Here is a 21,992-nt window from a genome sequence, read left to right on the forward strand (position 1 = left end):
GCAATTTCTATATTCTGACACTTCTTTCCTGAAAACAGAGAGGAAACTTTTTAAAGTGATACTTCTCTAGAAGCAATATTTAATATTTTTTGTCAGTGAATCTTAAATTCCTGCCATGTGATAGAATATATTTCTTGTGTGAGTGGATGGATCAGGCTAGTTCTGTTTCCTTCTAGATTCTTTGCTTTGCAGGGAAAAAATAAAAAGTTAAAGGAATAGTTTATTATTTTTAAGAATACCCTTCTTCCTAATGAATATGAAGTCTATGTTTGGTTGTTAAGGATTATAAAAGAACACACTGAAAAGATGGATCTTAATATACCTTATCTGTGAAAAATTTAAAAATGTTTTTGTAGGAACCACCACCACCACCCGTAAATAATTTTAAAGTTGGGATGAAGATTGAAGCCGTCGATAGAAAAAATCCATTTTTGATCTGTCCTGCCACAATTGGAGCTGTCAGAGGAGATCAAATTTATATTACTTTTGATGGATGGAGTGGGGCATTTGATTATTGGTGCAGATATGACTCTCGGGACATCTTCCCAGTTGGATGGTGCTGCCTCACAGGAGATGTATTGCAGCCACCAGGAAACATTGGTAAGCTAATTATATATTCTTATTTTACATCTTATTTTGATGGCAGTGTGTTTAGTAGTGGTGATTTTAGGACTTGGTGCCAAATTAGAATGGTAGGTAGACCATTAATAACATTCTATAGTCTAGGTACTAGAGATGATGGAAGTTTCAAATTAGGATAATTAGAATTCTTGAGAACTCTCCACGCATCTTATTTTGCAGTTCATGCCAAGTAAGAATAACAGCAAAGCTAAAAGTCACATTAAGAATATTGGAACTTTGTTGTTATAAACCTTGGCTATGTATAGGAGATGGTTATATTTAAAATTACTTTTATAATTATTATTCAATTAAAATGTATACTTGAGTTCTGGGGATATACATGGCTCAGTATAGAGTGAATGTGTAGCATACACAGGGCCTTGGATTCTATTCTCAACACCAAGGCCTTTTTAAAAACATTTGCACATGATATTTCATTAGGTACATCTTAACCATAATTTTATAAATTGGACATAAGTATTGGAATATATTTTACATGGTTCTGTTTATATTTTAAAGATAAACTGGTACTCTGATACTCTAAAGTAAAATCTATATGCGAGTAAACTTTCTGACTCTGTGGTAGCTGTTGTAGATTTTTTTTCAGTAATTGAAGTTTTTGTCATTTGTAATGGTGTTTCTAGATTGAATACTGTGATCATGTAGATGTCTTCTTTCAGAGAAATGAAATGTCTACAAAATATCAAAGCTCTTTGCAACTCATCCAAGGGCGTAAGCAAGCCTGATGTGGTCTTTGAAGTAACACTGCTGAGATATACTGGCCTTGAGTTTAATATAAATTTACTGCTGGAATCAAATGTAAACATGATTAAAGTTTACCTCACTAAATGTTATCTGTATCATGAAAAAGAAATATAAAATAAGTAGGTAAGGAATATAGTGGAAGTTAGGGACTAGAAAAAGGCTTATAGGTATGTTTTTATTGTAACTGACTGCCCTTGAAGTCTTCTGTGATTTAATACATCCCATTATAGTATAGGAATACTTACCAGTTTATTGCTGCTGTATCTAGCAAGTAAATGTTAGTGGTCAATTTTGGTAACTGTTTCTGTTACACAGATCTATTTATGATACTAAGGCGGTTAATACATAGTATCTGCTCTTACAAAATTTATCTGCAAGTGAAGAGAAATGGGTATACCTGTTAAAAATTATAAAAATAGAAAAGTATAGTAAATATGGAAATAGCTCAAACTCTGGAGAGAATGATGATTGAGTAAAGAAAATCTTCAGAGAAATATATGACTGTTGAGAAAGGAGAAGAAATTTGCTATGCAGAATAGAACTGTAGGTAGGTATCACAGGTATAAACTTTGAGTTTACATTGAAAATGGATGAATTTTGCTTAAAACATGGTTGAGTTTGGAATGTGTGAATAAGAATGCTTTTTCCTCGAGTACCATTTTTGTTCTCCATTTAGCTGCATCCCCAGCCATGTGGTGGTTCTGGTTATGATTTTTTGGTGATAGAAATCATACCCAGGACCTCCTTATATGAATCATGCCCGAAGTCCCTTTTGGCTTCTTTCTTTATGTAATAACAAGAAGATATTTGTACATCACTTTGTGCTTTAAACTTTCAGGTTGAAAGAGATTATCCCGAATATTCTATTTCCTTGCTTATTTCTCATACTATTATGACTGTGTAGATGATCCCTAATTTAGGATGACTACATTTACAAGTTTTGTCAGTACAATTTAGTGAAAGCAATAAGCATTTAGGAGAAACCATACTTTGAATAGTAAAATTTAATAATTTTCTAGTCTAGTAATATGTGATAAAATATTTTATCGTGCTAGGCATTGGCAGTAGACAAAAAGGGGGGAAATGTTCTTCTGGTGTTGGTAGTGGATATATGATTCTGTTGGAGACTGTTCATGTTTTCGCAGCTGATGATACTTGAAAAATGCCCATATGTGTCTCTTATATCCATATATACGTTCTGCTTTTTGAGTACAGTTTTCAATAAATTAATAAGATATCCAGTATTTTATTATAAAATAGGATTTTTTGTTAAAGTTACATGATTTTACCCAACTATAAGCCAGCATAAATCTTCTGAGCATGTTTTAAGATAAATTAAGTTTAAGTTTAAGCTGTGATGTTCAGCAGGCAAAGTGTATCAAATGCATTTCAACTATCAAAATGCAATCCCATCATATCTTGAACAACACATATATTCCTTTATAAAATATGTCCCTACAAATTGCAATTTCATTCTACATGCATTCTATCATATGACTATATGTAATTAATTAAATTTCCAGTTCGTTAGATATTGAAATCCTTTGACTTGTATGTATATTATTAGACTAGATGCTATAAGTACTTTTATGTACATATACTTGCATTTTTCCATATTTCATACAATAATTTGCTGACAGAGAGAATATGTTTTTAAGCTAGCAAATTGTCTTTCTCCTGAAAGACAACTCATACTTGTATTTATTATCCTAATAATTAGGTAAAATATTGCCACGCACCGCACCCCCGTGTCTATGCTCTGTGCACTGGCACCCAGTTACCGAGCTTCGGGCAAGGGGCAGAAGGTTAAAATACACAAACACAGACAGAGAGATAGCGACACGGGTCATCCTTGAATTTCCCAAGAATGCCCCCTTTATTGTGTTCAGGGGCAGACTATATAGAGATAGCCATGCCCCAGCCAAACCCACCAGAAACCACTCTCCTGCCATCAGGAACTCCTGAAGGGCTCATGCTCAGAGCAGCTGTAGGCACTCAGATCAGGAGATTACAAGAAATTCAGGATCTGGGGTCTCACTGCTCCCAACAAATATTTTTCTCCATCCTGTCCAACCTCGGGGGAAAGATGTTTCTAAATTCATTATTTTCACATTTTTCTTCTTTAATTTATTTTACAGACCAACCAGTTTCCTCTTCCTCCTCTCTTTCTGTCCCCTCTTCCCCCCCATACACACTCCCATTTACCACCCTCCCCATACACTCCTCAGTTTCTATTCAGAAAGGGGCAGGTCTCCCATGGGCTTCAACAAAGTATGGCACATCAAATTGAGGCAGGACTGAGCTTTTCACCTTACATCGAGGCAGTGCCTGGTAATCTGGCATGGGGAACATGTTACCAAAAGGCAGCTAAATGCCAGAAGGTTCTGCTTCCACTATTAGAAAGAAGTCTTACATTACAAAGTTCCCATCTTTAAGTTTCATCTCCATTATAACACAGGTAGGGCGCTAAACTAAGTTTTAATAAGCTCATGTGTAGACTGTATTACCTATAAATCACCTCAAGATGGCAAAAGATGTTATAAAAAGATCTACCTTTAAAAGAATGAACGGGTCTAGTAGGGTCTATGGTTGCCATGACTGCGGGCGGGGGAGGGCGCTACTGGGATTTAGCTAGTGAGTGAGAGCCACTACCTATCTTTCGATACATTAGGCGGTTTCTCACAATAAGAAATTATTCTGCGCCCTATTCGAGTTTTGAATGTCTCATCAGACATTCATGTATGACCTACAGCTCGTCTGTAAGAATATATCTCTTCATTCTCTGTCTGTTCTTTTGTGCAGTATCTTTATTTCAATGAAGGTATTTCGTTCTTACCATGAACAGTTAGAGCTGACATTTGCAAATGACTTGCATCATTGTTTTTACTCTAATGTCCATACGTGTCCCTCCAATTCCTTTCTTCTAAGCTCACACTGATTCATGGTAATGTAGGCATCTGACGACTCCATTATGTCATACACTTCAGTGTGTGTGTAAGGGCTCAGGCATGACTATGCTCTACGCTTTGAAAGAGCCGTCAACTCTATGAATAGGTTTGGACTTGAGTCCAGCAGAGGCAACTTCTTGAAATGGGTGAAGTACAGGAAAGTGAGAAATAGAAGGGATGGGTGACACAAACCAGACAGCATTAGGGCACAGCGAAGCAGACCACGCCCCTTATCTGTCTATGGTGAAGGGAAGGGCGGGATCACTTTAATTTAATGATAATAAGACAGGACAGATTACAGTTTGTCTCAGAGAAGACAAGCGTGTGTCTCTCAGACAAACTGTAGGTCCTGCATAAATGTCCGATAGGACATTAGACAGTCGCAAAGGAGCAGAAGAGTTTGTGTGTGGGACTGACCTAAACCACACACAGCAGGACGCTTGTTCTGCCTCAAGCTGCGTCTACTCAGTGCCGGTAATAACCTTCAGATAGAAAGCCGACCACCATCACTCTCGGCACGCTACCGTGAGAACCACTGGACCTTGTTAGTGGCCGTGCTCTTGGTTTCATTCAGCCATTACTACTATTCTGTTTTACTATAGCGTAAGCCAGATCCTTGCTTCAAAAACCCCCGGTTTTTAAACCGCTTTGTGCCTTTGTTACGTCTATCTGTATCAGCCTTGTTTGTGCAATAAAAAGAAAAAAAGTAAAAAAAAAAAAAAAAAGAGGTCTTACAGAGACCAAGCTACAGGATTATCACACACATGCAGAGGGCCTAGGTCGGTCCCATTCAGGCTTCCTGACTGTTGATCCAACTTCCATGTGCTTCTGTGATCTCAGGTCAGCTGTCTCTATATGATCCCCAATCATGACCCCTCTGGCTGGTACAATCCCTCCTTCCTTTCTTCCACAAGAATAGGAGCTCAGGACAGTGCTTGTTTGTTAATCTCTGCCTCTGCTTCTGTAAGTTACTGGATAAAGTGTCTCTGATAGCAATAAAGGAAATCACCAGTCTGCTTACAGTAGATGGCCAGTTCAGGTGCCCTCTCCACCATTGCCAGGAGTCTTAGTTGGAGTCATCCTTGTGGGTTTCTGGAGGTTTTCCTGGCACCAGTTTCTCCCTAACCCCAATATGGCCGCCCATCAAGACCTCTCTTTTGTTATTCTCCCCTCCATCCTGCTTCCAGCCTGACTCCAGCATCCAGCCCACCCAAGCCTCTTCCTCTCCTTCCCATTCCCTCCTTCCCCCTAACCTCTACCTCCAGTACCCAGATCTTTTCTACTTCCCCTTCCCAGGGAAATCCATGTGCCCCTCTTTGGGCCCTCCTTGTTACCTAGCCTCTCTAGGGCTGTGGATTATAGGTTGGTTATCCTATGCTTTACTCCTAATAACATCTGTGAGTGAGTACATACCATGTTTATCGTTCTGGATCTGGGTTACCTCCCTCACTCAGAATTATTTTTTTCTAGTTACATCCATCTGCCTGCAAATTTCATGAGGTCATTTTTTACAGCTGAATAATATTACCATTGTATAAATGTACAACATTTTCCTTATCCATTCTTTGGTTGAGGGGCATCTAGGTTGTTTCCAGCTTCAGGCTATTACGAATAATGCTGCTATGAACATAGTCAAGCATGTATCCTTTGGGTATGTGGCCAAAATTGGTATAACTGGGTCATAAGGCATATTGATTCCCAGTTTCCTAAGAAACCCCCATACTGATTTCCAAAGTGGCTGTATAAGTTTGCAGTTCCACCAGCAGTGCAGGAGTGTTCCCCTTATATCCTTTCCAGCATAAGTTGTCATCAGTATTTTTGCATTTTTCATTCCATAATTTGCTAGGGAGTTAAAGCTTTTCTTTCTATATGTTTTGTTTATTAATACTCCTTTATAATTTGTCTACTAATTGTCTTTTCTCATTTTTCATCTTAGAATACTACTATTTTTTTTACTAGTTTGTTTTGTTTATTGCATAATTTAGAGAGATGGCTCAGTGGTTAAGAGCACTGCTGTTCTTCCAAAGGTCCTGAGTTCAATTCCCAGAAGCCACATGATGGCTTACAGCCATCTATAGTGGGGTCTGGCACCCTCTTGAGGAAGAGACCTGGTCAGTCATCCCTATCAACTTAGACCGTGAAACCTAATATGCACAAGTTCAATAGAACGGCCATATACAGGCAGCTCATGCATGCTTCAGCATTGCCAGGGCATAAATTTCATTCATTCATTCATTTCTTCATTCAAATCCATGTCCCCCAAATAGAAATATTTTCCTCAGTCATTTGATTTTTAATATGATAGTCTTTTTTTCCAACTAAAAATTTTTACTGTCTTAAATATTAAATAATTTAAGGTCTTACTATTTTCAAAAGGCATAAATGATATTAAGTTAATCATATTTCATAAATTAAAAATTTATATTTTCAGTGTTTCTTAAATGTACTAGAAGTGTCTTTCAACTTATAAACAATTTCTTTTTATAGCACTGAAAACTTTTGAAAAATAATCACTAAACGCAATATAGTTGCAGTGTTTTAGAAAAGTACAGTGAAACATGAATGCTATTTAATTTGGAGAATAGTAATAAAGTTTAATTTTCTTTACAGCTTATTCCATTTTTTTAAACTCCAAACACTTCTAGGATCAGAAAATAGTGGAGTTTTTAATTGGTCTTCACAGGGGTAGATAAGTCTGTATTTTTTTCTTATTTATCCACATTTTCTTTTCCAGGCTCTTGTTATGACCCTGTGCTCTTTTAAAGTTCTTTGCAATGTCACAGCTGATTAAATTTCTTTCCAAGACTGTCAATACAGGGTATCTAGTGAAAACAGAAAAAGCAGAGCTGCATATGTATTGCTATGTTCGTAGCAACTTGGAGGAGACTATCACATAAGGAAAAACAAGGCTTATTGCAGGTTTTCTTTCAACAATTTTATCTTGCTGTTTTCTTTTTTCATTTTCTCTTTCATCTTCTTTGTAAATCTCAGTTTCCTTTAGATTATATACTGATAGAAATTTAATGATTCCTTATAAACTATTTATTTTTCTCATATTGCCCTTTCCATGTTTCCAGCATGTTGTAGGAGTTTATCACCAGCCATTAATACAGGAAGGAACAAACAAGATATTTTAGTATTCCTTTCTGTTTTTGGATGAGGATATACATTTGTCATTTGAGACATTCAGAAGAATAAGATACTGCTTTAAAAAGTGCACCAGGGGGCGGGGCGGTGGTGGCGCACGCCTTTAATCCCAGCACTCGGGAGGCAGAGGCAGGCGGATCTCTGAGTTCGAGACCAGCCTGGTCTACAGAGCTAGTTCTTGCAGGCTCCAAAACCACAGAGAAACCCTGTCTCGAAAAACCAAAAAAAAAAAAAAAAAAAGGGGGCACCAGGGGCTAGAAAAATGGCTCAGTGGTTAAGAGCACTGATTGCTCTTCTAGAGGACTTGAGTTTTATTCCCAGCACCTTTATATCAGCTCACCACCTTCTGAAACTCCAGTCCCAGTGTACCTGACATCCTCAGGTCTGCTGAGAACACTATGCATGGCATACACATTATGCAGAGACATACATGTAGACACAATATACACAAACATTAAAAATTTTTGCCACAGTAGTTTTCCTAAGATTATGAAATTATTCAGTCTTTAAGAAATAGTTTTATTGTATATGTTTTACTTTGCTTTAACAATTCTTAAGTACTTTAAACATAAGCTATGTAAATTAAATTTTAACCTAATTTCCAAGACATTGAATTTTTAAAATTTAGCTATGTATTTATATACTATTGATTGTAATAATGATCTTCAGTTGTATGAAGTTGTCTTTCCCAATGATTCTTTAATCAATTATAATATATTCATTTCTTTCACCTGTTTCTGTTTTCCTTGATTTATTTAAGGGATTTGCTCATTTTCTATTTAAGTGCTTCCATCATCTTCATAAGAGTGAATTTAAGGTCATCTTCTTGTATGTCCACTGTTTTGGAATATCCAGGACTTGCTGTAGTAGGATAGCCAGGCTCTGGTGATGCCATATTGTCCTGGGTTGTTGATTGTGTGGGTGCTGATTTTTGAGTTTATCCTTTGTTGGATGGGTGCTTTTTGGATATTTTTCCCACTTGCTTTCTGTTTCCTCTCTGGTCTTCTGGCCTGAGTGATGAGTTGTAACATTAGAGACTAGCATGAAGAGCAAAAAGCAAACTTTCACAACATTTGGGTCCAAAGTTACAGTATCTCTAAGGTATGGAAGAATTCCTTCTGTCCAAGAGGAATTGTGGAGGAGGGGCAAACCTAAATTCAGCGTGGTGTAGCTATGCCTTGCTATTTCATTTGTATCATCCCTAAGGTTAAAGTAAAAGAAAAATGAAGTAGATATTAACCATAATTATCTTTGTATTATTTACTATTTCTTTGAATGTTTATTCTATGCTTTCAAGCAGGAGTGCATAAATAACTTAGTTTTTTTTAACTAAAAATATAATGTAGTAGATTTTGGTATCTAAATTTGATCCTCTAAAAATGTCTAACTGATTCTTTATGTAGTCTTTTCTTATTTTGGAACAGTAGCATTTAGCATTTTCTCAACTGTTTCAAAGTTTGCGTCTTGGGAAGTATTTTATATCTTTAATTTGCAAATAAGAAACAAGCTTTATTTTCTCCTTATTACTCCCTACATACCAAAAACATATAAATCATGGCTGCCGGTTTCTTTGTTCAAAGGATTATATATGTTCTACAACTTACTCTTTACCTCTCTAAATTTCAAACTTAAGATTTTGTACATTTTAAAGCATTTCTTTATCAACTTTATTATTGTAGAACTGTGTGTGTTTAGTTCAAAACTTCATAAAGTAGTTTTCTGTCAGGTAGATCAGACAATGGTAGTGTACATATAATGAAGGGTATAAAGCGTTCAAGATAGATTTGATCATATTGGCTGACATTCAAATACTGATTTAGATTTTTGCTCTTAATATGCTTTATAATACAGTATAAGCTAATATAATTAGTACATTGAACATTCTTTTCGTTAGGTATGAATTAAATTGCTAGAGGTGCTATCAACCCAAAAAGGCTTGAAATCTAAAACATGATATTTTCTGTCTTATATGAACAGCTTGGATCAAGTGTTTGACTTGTGTGAAAGAGGAAGCTGTTAGAGTGCAAAGAAGTAGCTTGTAGTGAATAAAGAGGCTTTTTTTTCATATGTAAATATTTCTTGTTAAGTATTATGCTAATTACAAGCAATGGCTACACTTTTAAATCTTCCTTGGTTCTGTGCTATGATATATTTTAGGAGGGTTCTCTTAAGGCTATTAAAAATGCCTTGGTTAAAGGAACATGCAGTTCAGCAGGGATAACTTTCTCGACAGACACAATGGATTGATAGTTAGATTTTGTGTGTCTTTTCATTTCTTTCCAAATTCTCTGACCCAGGGTAACCTTTGGTCCTTCTTGGAAGGCGAAAATGAAGGGAGTTTGAGCAGGTGACTGATGATCCCCGTCTCAACAGCTCACAGACAATATACAAATTACATTACCAGCCCCCTTTATCTACTCCCTTCACTCCTCCCTCCTTAAATCAACAATGCAAATAGCTCCATCCCCATTTGCTAGAAATTCAGGCTTGCTCAGGCAACATGGGCTTTGTTGTTGAGTCCTTTTCTCTAGAAATTCAATTTTAATCCTGGTTAGGAAGAGTAAGACTATGAAGTGGAACCTAAGTCACTTTAATGGTAAATCCAGCAGCAGCTTGTCATTCTGGGGTCTTTATAAAGGTAGGAATTGTTTTTATATTGTAACTAAAATCTGGGTAAAGAAATCTATTGTCTGCTTTGTTAGTTTTTGTGCACTACATATATTAAAGACTTTAGTTAGACGGTCCTGTTTTAAATATTTATTGAAACTTTTAGCACTGTTATTTGAATAGTCACTTACAAAAGTTGTTTTTAAAAGGCTTTGGGAAAAATTCAGTCTTTGCTTATTTCTACCATAAAAATGCTTGTATTTTTTAAAAGCAAGGAACAATCTGATTAGCAGTAATATTTAGTTATTTAGAATACTAGTTTATAATAAAAGTATTCTAATTTTTTCTTAAGTTTTAGGAATATAACCATAAATAATTTTCCACTGATGTTGAATGAGATATACTAAAAAAATATGCTCTGGAAATATAAATAACATTCTGCTGATTATTTTTAAACATTTAATTTTTTATGAAAATTGTTCCAAAGCCTGCTGTGATTATTTTGAACAGTACAGTGGAAGTCAATGTTAGAAATTGTTCGGGAGGAAAAAAGATACTATGTTTTAAAATTCAAGTGATTTTTAAAAGGTTATATTGCTAGGTGAATTTCAAATTGACCTAAAACTGTTTCTTTTGTGTATGTGCAATTTCTTCTGAAAATATTAAAGATTATAGATATTGTGCTTTTTTTTAAATACTGTCATGTATTAGTAGCAGTTGTGAAATAAAATAGTCACCATGGAAAGTATTCCCCCAGAGAACTGAAGGGAATAAGTTACAATGTTTCTATGGTTCACAAGCAGAAAGCACATACACCTTTAAAATATGTCTCTAAAGCCCTTCTAAATTCTGGTTGTGATTTCTTGTTTATTGATTTTTTTTGCTTCTTTTCTAGGCTGAATATTTATGAGACAACTATATAACAGGACTGAAAAATCATGTAAATGTTGTTAGATCTAGTTTTATTTCAGTATAGAATTATGCCAAGGGGAAAAGAAACTCTTGTTTTTGTTTTTCAAAGACAAGATCTGTAATATAGGCTAGGCCTGATCTCACAGCAGCTTTTCTGCCTCCCTCTCCCAAGTGTTGGGATTATAGGCCTCAATAACCATTCTAATTTTTCCCTTCTGTAACCTTTAAAAATAACTTAAGTCCATAAGCCCAGTTTTGAAATAGGATTAAATCAAAGCTGTAGATAGAGCCTTTAAATATTGTTGAATTTTGGCTTAGTTAGCTAGGCATAATGTTTTAAAGCTCTTAAAAATGGCATGTTATTGCTTCTCAAATGACAATGCTATCTATATTTGACACTTTCCAAAGTAAAGTCATTTAGATAAATCCTTAGTTTTCTGAATGTGTCATTTCCTTTTATATAAGCGTCACTTTTTATTGTGTGTCTAGGTAGTTTTGATACTGGAAAATGTGTTGTTGATTCCTAGAGAGAAATCTATTTGAGTTCTCAAAGAGACTCAGGAAGGATGATGGAGGAGATAAGGTCTAGACTTGTTGATATTATTAGGGTCTTAGAGTGTGGATGATAAATAAATGGGCAGTTAGTGTAAATCTTCAGATCAGAATTGAGAAATTGTTGCAACACCCACCAAGTTTTAAAATAAAAACCTGGAACAGTTACTACTAAATTTTAAAAACATTATTTTCCTTTGTAGCTATTTCTTTTTTTCTTGTAGCAGTTTGTAAATATTAATAAATATTTGATAGATGGCTGAAACATAACAGAGAATACTGACTCTTGTAAATAGAGATAACATTGTGTTTGTAGAATTCAACTACCTGGACAACAAAGAGGTCTTTTCCTTTATAGAATGCCAAGTCAGACTGTTTGAATGACTTCTACCTAACACAATCAGTCTACAATTGAATTCTGAAATTGCTCAAGACTGAGTAGTAGATTACTGTGTATCAGTTTTGAAGACTCTAAAGATCACTGCTGACATGCACTGAAACTATAGACAGTCATTCCTCAGTATACTGAGGGAATTGGTTCCATGGCCTCTAGACATGCAAAATACGAGTATGCCCAAATCCTATATAAAATGGTGGAATGTTTGTATGTAACCTATTTATACCATCCTTTATATTTTAAATCATCACTAGAATACAAACCTGGTCCAAAATAAGTGCTTCATAAATAGTTATCATTTAAGAAATAATGACAAAAGTTTGTATATATTAAGTAGTGGTACAATTTTTTTTTCTCAGTGTTATCTGTCCATTGGTGATCAGATCTACAGATTTACTATAGGGCCAGCTATATGACTACTTAAATGCAATGTTATGCTTTATCAAATAATTTTTCTTCAGAATAGCTAATTGTTATTTATAGAAGTGGCTAGATTGTTTATCTTTTTGATACATTTTGCACTCTAAATTACAAATTGGTATTTATCACAGAACATCCAGAAAATAAGATAACAGTGGTCAGAGGATAATCTAAAATTGTATATATTCCTTCCTTTTAGAAGTAATGATTGCTAATATTTTAGTATATAAGCTTTAGAATATTTTAATTGAAACTTGGAATATTAATTGCCAGTACTCATGACCAGTTGGAGACATCTTACAGAGCATGTATTGTATTGTTGTCATGTGTATAGAGTTATAGTGACTTGATTCTATTTGCTTAGATATTCTGTTATTATTATCATTAGTAGATAAACTTTCTCTAAGAAATATTAAAGAAGCAAGAAGTTTGTCACCAAGTACTATCCAAATATTTGGTTTAGGTTTTTAACTTTAATGTATAGTCAACATATAAAATTGAAAACACATTTGTTTTTACTCAAAGTAATTACTTTGATGTCAAAGAAAATAAACCTTTATATCAATATGAAGAAAACCTAAACATTGTCTTACTGAGAGCACATTGGTGCTTATTTCCAACACTACTTTAAATTGTATTCCTTTGATGTTTGCGTGTAAGCTTCCTCAAATTTGAACATAAAAAGGTTTTGCCCTCATTACTTAATTCTGTACTTTTTAAAATCCTTTGGATTTTTAGTCTTTTATATTATAATATTATCATTTTTATCTCAGATTTTACTAATTTGTGGCTTCTTTGTTTTGGTTAGCTTAAAGGTTTATCAGTTTTATTTGTTTTTCAAAAAAGCAAATAATTATTGTTTTGGGGTTTCCATTTCATTAACTTTAGGGCTAGTCATTTTCCTTTCTAGGAATTTTTAGTTTGACTGTTTTTACTTTCCTAAGACCTTTAGATACATCATTAGGTTATTTAATTTGATATCTGATTTTATTGTAGGCACTCTTAACTGTGTGTGTTTGTAAGTGTATGTGTGTCATCTCTATTAGCCAAACAATTTTAGAATTAATAACGTTTACTATGTAAATTATAGATTTTCTACAAAGGAAATTGTCATGGCATAATTAGTGAAATATCAGTTTTTAAACTGGACATAGACACAATTTACCTGGCAGATTATCTTTACACACAATATTAAAATTGTATGAATTATGCCACCAGGTAACTAGAAGCTGTATATCATATGAGAATGAATTTCTTTTTATGATGACACTGTATCAGAATGTATAAATTATTATTAGAAGCTTTAATATTTGGTATGCATACAGGAACCTAATGTGTTCTAGCTTTTAAGTGAACATAATTTTCTTCACTTTATTTCTCAAAAAAGCTGAAAGGAAACCAAGGAGCAAAGCAGTGACTGAACCTTGGAAAGATGGAGCCACAGCTTCAGAAAGTGAAGAAGCAGCTCCAGGTGATTGACTTTTTTTTCTACACCAATCTGCAAGATGATTCCTCTACATTGAATAATAGTGTAGTGTTTTCGGAAGGAAAGGCTCTTTTCTGTTTTAAGAAAAGTAGACCAATGTAAAATTGCTAGGAATTTTCGCTGTGATAAGTCGGTGGTGCTTGGTATTTAATGAAAGCCTACTTTTGAAAAAAATTAGACTATTTCCTGACTATCTGAAATTCAAATGTACCTAAAATTCCATTTAAGGTTAAAATATTTTTAGTTTTTTAATGCTTTTCTTTGAAAATTTCATATAATTTATTTTAATCATATACTTTCCCTGCCCCCTATTCCTCCAGGAGCTTCCCTTACCTCCCTATCCACCTAAATTCTTGTTTTATACACTATTAAAAAAGAGAGAGTGAGCAGTCAGGTCTTCGGACTGGAGAGGGAGGGGGAGAGGAGTGGGGGGAAAGGAGTGGGAGGAGGGGGAGGGAAATGGGAGGCTGGGAGGAGGAAAAAGAAGTTAGAATTAAGAAGTTATAATTTTTTATCAAAATAAATATAGAATAAAAAAGAGAGAGTGAAGCATATAAAAATGGGAATCTGATATGTGTTTTCAGACTATTCTTGAACATGGGGCCTGCCTTGGAATGATACCTAGTACCATTCCAGTGAACAAATCTGATCTCTTTTCTAGCAGTTCTCAATTATAAATTGCTTCTTGGCTAGGGCCGGGACTTTGTTCCCACTTCACCTGTGCCACTCTCGGATTTGATCAGGTTTGAACTTGTGTAAGTAAGTATTATACATTTTGTTGCAGTATTTCTCTGTTCCTTTCCACATCTGCCCTGTTAGGTCTTGAAAACCCTGTCTCCTTGAAGACTTCTACCTGTAACATGAGGGCCTGTTTGTTGGGGTTTTTGTCCCACCTGGTCTCCCAGCCATTTAGTCCCAGGGAAAAATCATACAGAGATCTCTATGTTATAAAACTGATTGGCCTATTAGCTCAGTTTTTTTTAACTCTTGTAGCTTATATTAGCCCATTATTCTTATCTACGTTAGTCACATGGCTCAGTACCTTTTTCAGCCAGGCAGATTATATGGTCCTTTTTCCGTGGTCTGGGCAGGACTGGGAGGAATGGGCTTCCTCCTTCCCAGAATTCTCCTCTTCTCATTGCCCCACCTCTACTTTCTGTCTGGTTGACCCGCCTATACTTTCTACCTGGCCAATCAGCATTTATTTAAAACATAATTGACAAAATACAGACAATTCTCCCATACCATCTACCATCTCTGGTTCTTAAAATCTTTTTTGTCCTCACTTCTACATAGATCCTTGAGCCTTCACAGTAGGGGTTTGATATAGACATCCCATGTAAGGTTGAGTATTTCAAACTCTCACTTTCTTAAGGTGGTCCACTTGTAGGTTTCTATGTTAATTACCATACATTACATAAAGCTTTTCTGACAACGTTTGAGGGATACACAGATCAGATGAATATGTCATTAGAAATCATTTTATTGTGTTTAGCAGAATAATAATGGTAGATTTTCTCCTTAGGGCCCAAGACATATCTAGTCACAGGTTATTGGTCTCATTGGCATGAGATGATCCTTCAGTCCAACGAAAAACTGGTCCATTCCATAGCATTCTTGCTACTATTGTACCAGTGAGCATACCTTGAGGGCAGATGGTTATAAGAGCTCAGAGGGTTCATAGCTCTATGAGGTTGATGGTTACTTTTTTCTGCTGGCAGTGTCTATAGATATGAACCCTAGATAGTAAGGGTGATGCTTTCAGTTGAGTACCAGCTGGTTTCTCTATGTACCTTGACATCCATATGTAGTGTGTTCAGCAATTTAAAACTATCTTGAAATTCTTGTCAAGTTGTAGAAGGTTACTAATAGTATAGGCAATGGCCTCTCATGTTAGGGATTTGGTCTATGAGAAACCTTTGGCCACTACCTCAAAAAGAAGTTCCATGTACTAGGGTAGCATATGTTGTCAAGTTGGGTTCTTGTCCCTCCATTAAATATTATCATTTCACTTAAACTCCATTGATTTCAAATTTTTATTTATTAAGTTTTTCTTTGCCTGTGTCTCTTTTTTTTTTTTTTTTTTGCAGAACTTCTGTTTGCTAGATTTTGTATTATAGTTGTTGAGTATCTCATCCTATCCCTGAACTGCCTGGCTGAATTTATTTACATATTCATTTAAATCCATTTTGAGGTCATTATTCATCTGTAAAAGTAGAGTTTTGAATCCTTTGTCCCGTAGTTTTACCATTTCAACATCTTGGATTAGGTTATATGGTAGTTGGAAATTTTACACACACACACATTCATATCTGTGTGTATGTGTGAATGTGTTTCTCAAAAGCATGTAGGGACAGAGACAGAAAAGGGCATTGGATACTCAGCAGCTACAGTTACAGATAGTTGTGAGCCTCTTGATGTGATTCTTGGAAACTTAACTCAGTTTCTATGGAAGGGAATCAGAAAATACTTTGAATTGCTGACCCAATTTTTTTAGGCCCAATGAGAGTTTATTATTTATTTATTTATTTATTCTTTTTTACTGATTTTTATTGAGCTCTACATTTTTCTCTGCTCCTCTCCCCATTTCAACCCTACCCCAAGGTCCCCATGCTCCCAATTTACTCAGGAGATCTTGTCTTTTTCTACTTCCCATGTAGGTTAGATCTACGTAAGTCTCTCTTAGTGTCCTCATTGTTATCTGAGTTCTCTGGAATTGATGTTTGTGGGCTGGTTTTCTTTGCTTTATGTTTAAAAACCACCTATGAGTGAGTACATATGATAATTGTTTTTCTGTGTCTGGGTTACCTCACTCAAAATAATGTTTTCTAGCTCCATCCATTTTCCTGCATAATTCAAGATGTCTTTATAGTTTTAAGATGGTATAATGGAATACGTAAGCTCATACAGAGATGGCCTTTAAGCTTCATATAAAGTGGAGGGTTGGAACATTCATTGAATGGAACAAAGAGATGGAGGTGGAAACTTAAATGAAAGAAAACATTTTACATAGTGATGTAACAGGTGACTATACTTAGAAACCGTCTGCAGCAGCCATTCCTTCACACCATATACAGCTCATGTAGCTGTGTGATGAGAGTGTTTTTTAATGTTCTTTGGTTTGTTATTTTTTTCTTTGAAGTATACAAATAATGTGACAGACACAGAGACCATATGTATCTTTCGGAATGTTTACTGTGTAGCTCCTTACAAAACAAAATTGCCAACCTCTTGTGAATCAGAGGCAGGAGCTGACTCATTGCTCAGGAGTGATATAGGAAGGGACACTTAATTTAGAAGTGTTGGTGGAGATGGACAGTTGTGTAAGCTGTGTGAGGTGTAGAGCCAGAAGAAACATAATGGATTGAATGACAATACAAAGAACTATGGGTAAACTTTGCAACAAGAGTGTAAAATTTGATGAGTTCATGTGAAACAACAGATAGCAAATAAGGGAGTTGAAGGGTGGGCAAGGGGACACTGTTGTCCTGGAGATAAAAGAGTTCCAGAAATTGACAGGAATAACCATTCCCAGGACCTTAGCTGGACTCTTTATTGAAAATGTCAATGTGAAGCTCTATGCTGGTATAATCCTGAAAATCATGACAGGGAGACAGTGTAAAAAAATGTAATGTGAGTAATATGTAAAAAATAGTAGACACATCGAACCAAGAGTTTAAAGTAGCTGTTAAAATAAGAAGACTGGGTTGGTTAGATGAGTGAATTAGTTGTAAATAGAGGGTGAAGTTATGCCATAGTTAAATGATCTTGCATTTGCCTTGGTAACCGAGGATAGACTACTTCTATTCAGTGTTTCATAGAGCTAAAATAAGCAGGGCTACAGAGAGAGGGGATGTTTGCTATCACAGCTCTTGTTATGCAAACCATGTGGTCTTTGGGTTATGAAGAAACAAGTAGTAGACTGTTTTAACTTACAAAGTTCTGAGAATGAGAGCAGTTGAGCTTTAAACACAAGGGCATTTATGTGTGGTTGTATGTGTTTCATATATCTCCTTAAGAAAGAATTTTTATTTAGAATTACTAGTTTTTAACTGTGTAAAATAATCTCGCCAAAATAACCAAATTGTGAAGGTATTAATACTGAAATAGCTCTCGTTTTTAATTTGTAAACATAGACACAAGTAACCTGGGAAGTAATTTTCACAAAATAATAAAAATTACCTGAATTTGGCTACCAGGCAACTGGAAGCTACCTATCACATGAACATGATGGTAGCTTTTTCAAAACAACACTACAGAATCATCTATATTTTATAATAGGAAGCTTTATTATTTGGCATACAGAACACAATGAAGTGCACTGATTATAGCAACTGTAGTCATATATTATTTTTTTTTTTATTTTTCATTAAATAACCCCCCAAAACTGCAAACAAAAACTCCCAAGGGCAACCAACCCTTTGGAGGTTGAAGGCAGGTGAAAGATGATCAAGCAGCCCTAGGCCATTGCTTCGGTTTTTATATTGATTTGCAAGATAATTCCTGTACACTGAATAGTGCTTTTGGAAGGAAAGAATCTTTTCTGTTTTAGGAAAACAAATACAGAAAGTATTTGCTAGTCCAACATTTTTCTTTTAGTGAAAGATTCCTTTTTATAGAAATAGACTATTGCCTCCTTTTTTGAAAATTAGACTATTTCCTGATTATATGAAAATTTAGGGTAGATAAATCTTCATTTATATGGCATATTTGTTTAAAATTATTTTCTTTGTATGTCAGTGCTTTTATTTTTCTTTTGAGAATTTTATATAATTTATTTTTTATCACATTTCTTGCCCTCCCCTAACTCCTCCCAAATTGACTACCACCTCTCCATTCTGTGGAATTCATGTTTTTATTCTCTTAAACAAATGTGGGAAAAACATAAAAAATTGGAGTCTGATTTGTGTTAACTAAGTACATTTGAACATATGACCTGCCTTGGTATGTGTTGATAAAATCATACTGCCATGGGTTTTCATCTCACTTTTTTGAAAGAATTTTCTTTTTAAACTTGGAGTATAAGGCAGTTGTTAAAAGTGAATAAGAGTTTAGTGAATAAAGTTGAGATGTGAATAAAGAGTAAATAATCTTTATAAGTCTGATATTTGCCCTGGTACTTTAAAATCGACTTTATCCTTTACTGTGAACAGAAGAAGTGGCATAAAAAGGTTCTAGAAAGATGGGACATTTGTTTTCATATGTCAGGTTTATTCATATTTTATGTGTGGTCTTTGACCAAGAAGAAGCAATTCTGTAAACTGTTTCACATTATCAAATAACCCCCCCCAGTGTGTGCATATGTTTTAACTCTCTTCTTACAAAGAGTTTTATTTAGAAATACTACTTTTTAACTAAGTAAAATTCATTTTTCTAATAACCACATGGTGAAGGAATTAGTTATTAATTTTTTTCTCTTGCTAAACTAGTAACAGAGACACAAATGTCCTGGCAGGTATTCCTCACAGATACTATTAAAGTTTTATCTGAATTGGTCTATCAGAAAACTGGAAGCCACATATCACATGAGCAAGATTGTAGCCTTTTATTGACAACGCTATAGGAGATTCTATTCTTTATTATAGGAGAGTTTATAATTTGGGATACATAAAGCACCATAATGTGTTCTTGCTTTTAATGTAATTATTTTTATTTTTATTTCATATCTCCAAGAAGCTGCAGAAAACCCTAAGGACAGTGTATTCACCAACCCTTTTGAGGATGAAGACAGACCTGTAAAAGATGATCAAGCAGCCACAGGTGATTGCTTTAATTTTCCATATTGATTTGCAAGGAAATTCTTGCACAGTGAGTAATGGTGTAATGTTTCAGAAGGAAAGACTCGTTTTCTCTTTTAAGAAAACTTTTAGAAAGTAGCCTAAAGGTAAATTGTTAGAATTTTTAGTGTTCTAGTTCAAAGTTTTTGTTGTTTTAAATCAATGCTTCCTTTTATACTACTTCCTAATTATATGAAATTCTTCATATTATATCTAATTAGATGTAAATATTCATTTATATACAGCAACTTTGATTTAAATTATTTTTTGTTTAGTGCTTTTATTTATTATATAATAATTTTTATGCATTTTTATTTTGCTCCTATTCTTTGCTCTCCCCCAAAGCTTCCCAAATTGTTCTCTATGCTTGCAACCTCTGGACTTCATATTCTTACTTTCTCTTAAACAAACATGAAAAACATACAAAAATGGGAATCTGATTTGTGTAAGAACATGTTGCCTGCCTTTGTGTGTGGTTGATATAATTAGCATTATTTCATTAAAGAAAATGGGTTTCCCTTTCTCACAGCTATCAATTCTTGTATAGGGCTAGAATTTGTATGCCCACTTCCCCTTCTCCATGCTGAGATTTTGGTAGGCTTGAGAAAGTATAAGACGTGCATTCAGTTGTGATCTTTGTGAATTTCTTTGTATACCTATTCTGTTGTGTTTTTGTTTTTTTATTATTTTTTATTTAAAAATCTTTTTTATTTTTTTAAAAAAAATCACATAGTATATTGTGATCATATTCTTTCCCCTACCTCAACTCCTCCTTGATTTGATTCTTCTCTGTTGTGTTTTTAAATGCTGTCTGGGGGACATCATTTTCCAGCTCTAGGTCAACTCTTTCTGCCCGTTCCTCTATATAAATCCCTGAGCCTCGAGGGGAGGGATGTGATACAGACATTCAATTCATGGTTGAGCACTGCAGTCTCTTGCTCTGTGCATGTGATCCACTTATAAGTCACTGTCTTACCACCACTTTAAGGTGCTTCTCTGGCGATGCTGAAGGGATGCACTGATCAATTAGTATAGCAATCTGTCATAGGAGTCATTTTATTTCTATGTCCAGTCAGCAAAATCATACTAGTAGGATTTTCCCTAAGGCTTTTTACTTGCCTAATCTCGGGTTCTTGGGCTAATTAATAGTGTCAAGTATGGGGGCCACTTAATGCTGTGGGTTTTAAATCCTTTCAAAAGTGCTTTGTTACTTCCATAATATTTGGTCTATCTTTGCACCAGTATATTTTATAGGAAGGTTGATTTTGTATATCACTAGGTTAGTATATGGGTCAGAATGATTTCTTTGCCCCTTTGGGTAGTGTGTGTAGCCCCTTTTGGCACTATGAAACATAGCCAGTTAGAGCAAAGCTTCCATTTCAGTACCAGCTAGTTGTTTCCATGTTCCAAGACTTAAATTTATTATGCATTCTGCAAATTAAAACTACCTTGAAATCTTACTGCCAAATTTTAGAGAATAACCAATAGCATTACCAGTGGCTTGTAGAATATTAGGGTGGACACAGAGACACTCTTGTCTTGAAGATATAAGAGATCAAGAAATTGCCAAGAATAATCATTTCAGGGTTTAAGCTGGAATCTTTTTTGATGATGTCAATGGGTTGAGGCATCACTGGTATGGTCCTGGTTAACAAGAAAAAGTAATGTAACATTACTAGAATTACTTAAATTTGAACCTGGGGTGTAAGTAAGGTAGTTGTTAAGAATGAAATAAGAGGAGTCTAGTGTATATAGTTCGAATTAGTTGTAGATGAAGTATAGAGTTTTGGTGGCAGTTATCTGATCTTATAATTGCCCTAGTAACTGAGGATAGATTATATCCCTTTTGATGAGTAGAAGTAGAATAAAAATGCTACAAAAAGATGGGAGAGCTTTCATGAATTTATGAATACTTTTGAACACAGAAGTAATAAAACTGTAGGTTGTTTTAAGTTATAAATCCTGTAAAATGAGAATAATCTTTGAACACAGTTGTATTAGGGTGTGTATATGTATTTGTGTGTGTGTTTCATAGCTCTCCTTATTTATAATTGGTACATTTTGCTATATAAAATTCTTTTTATCTGATAACTAAATTGTAAAAGTGTTGATGCTGAAATATCTCTTCTTTTATAAGTGTGAACATTGACACGAAGAACATGACAGATGCTCTTAACACAAAGCATTGAAATTGTCTAAATTAGATTACCAGATAACTAAAAGCTGTGCATCATGTAAGCATGCTAGTAGCCTTTCCACGACATTATAAGAGAGACTGTATTTTATTATAGAAAGTTTTATTTGACATCCATATCTGAGAATAATATGTTTTAACTTTAAATTTATACCCTTTTTTCCAT

At 34.7% G+C, this 21,992-nt stretch overlaps 1 protein-coding gene across 7 annotated transcripts in view; it reads left to right on the forward strand.

Annotated features, from left to right (window-relative positions):
• Scml2 (Scm polycomb group protein like 2) overlaps positions 1-21,992 on the forward strand; it is a 90,093-nt gene that overhangs the window by 24,218 nt on the left and 43,883 nt on the right. For all 7 annotated transcript variants that reach the window (XM_050160644.1, XM_050160645.1, XM_050160639.1 and 4 more), the window contains 3 exons: positions 357-600; positions 13,757-13,840; positions 19,529-19,615. In XM_050160644.1, the coding sequence (XP_050016601.1) occupies positions 357-600; positions 13,757-13,840; positions 19,529-19,615 (415 nt within the window). The remainder of the gene's footprint in view (positions 1-356; positions 601-13,756; positions 13,841-19,528; positions 19,616-21,992) is intronic.

This window comes from Alexandromys fortis, unplaced genomic scaffold (assembly GCF_014885135.2).
Source record: "Alexandromys fortis isolate MF-2015 unplaced genomic scaffold, M_Fortis_MF-2015_v1.1 scaffold_120, whole genome shotgun sequence".
NCBI lineage: Eukaryota > Metazoa > Chordata > Mammalia > Rodentia > Cricetidae > Alexandromys > Alexandromys fortis.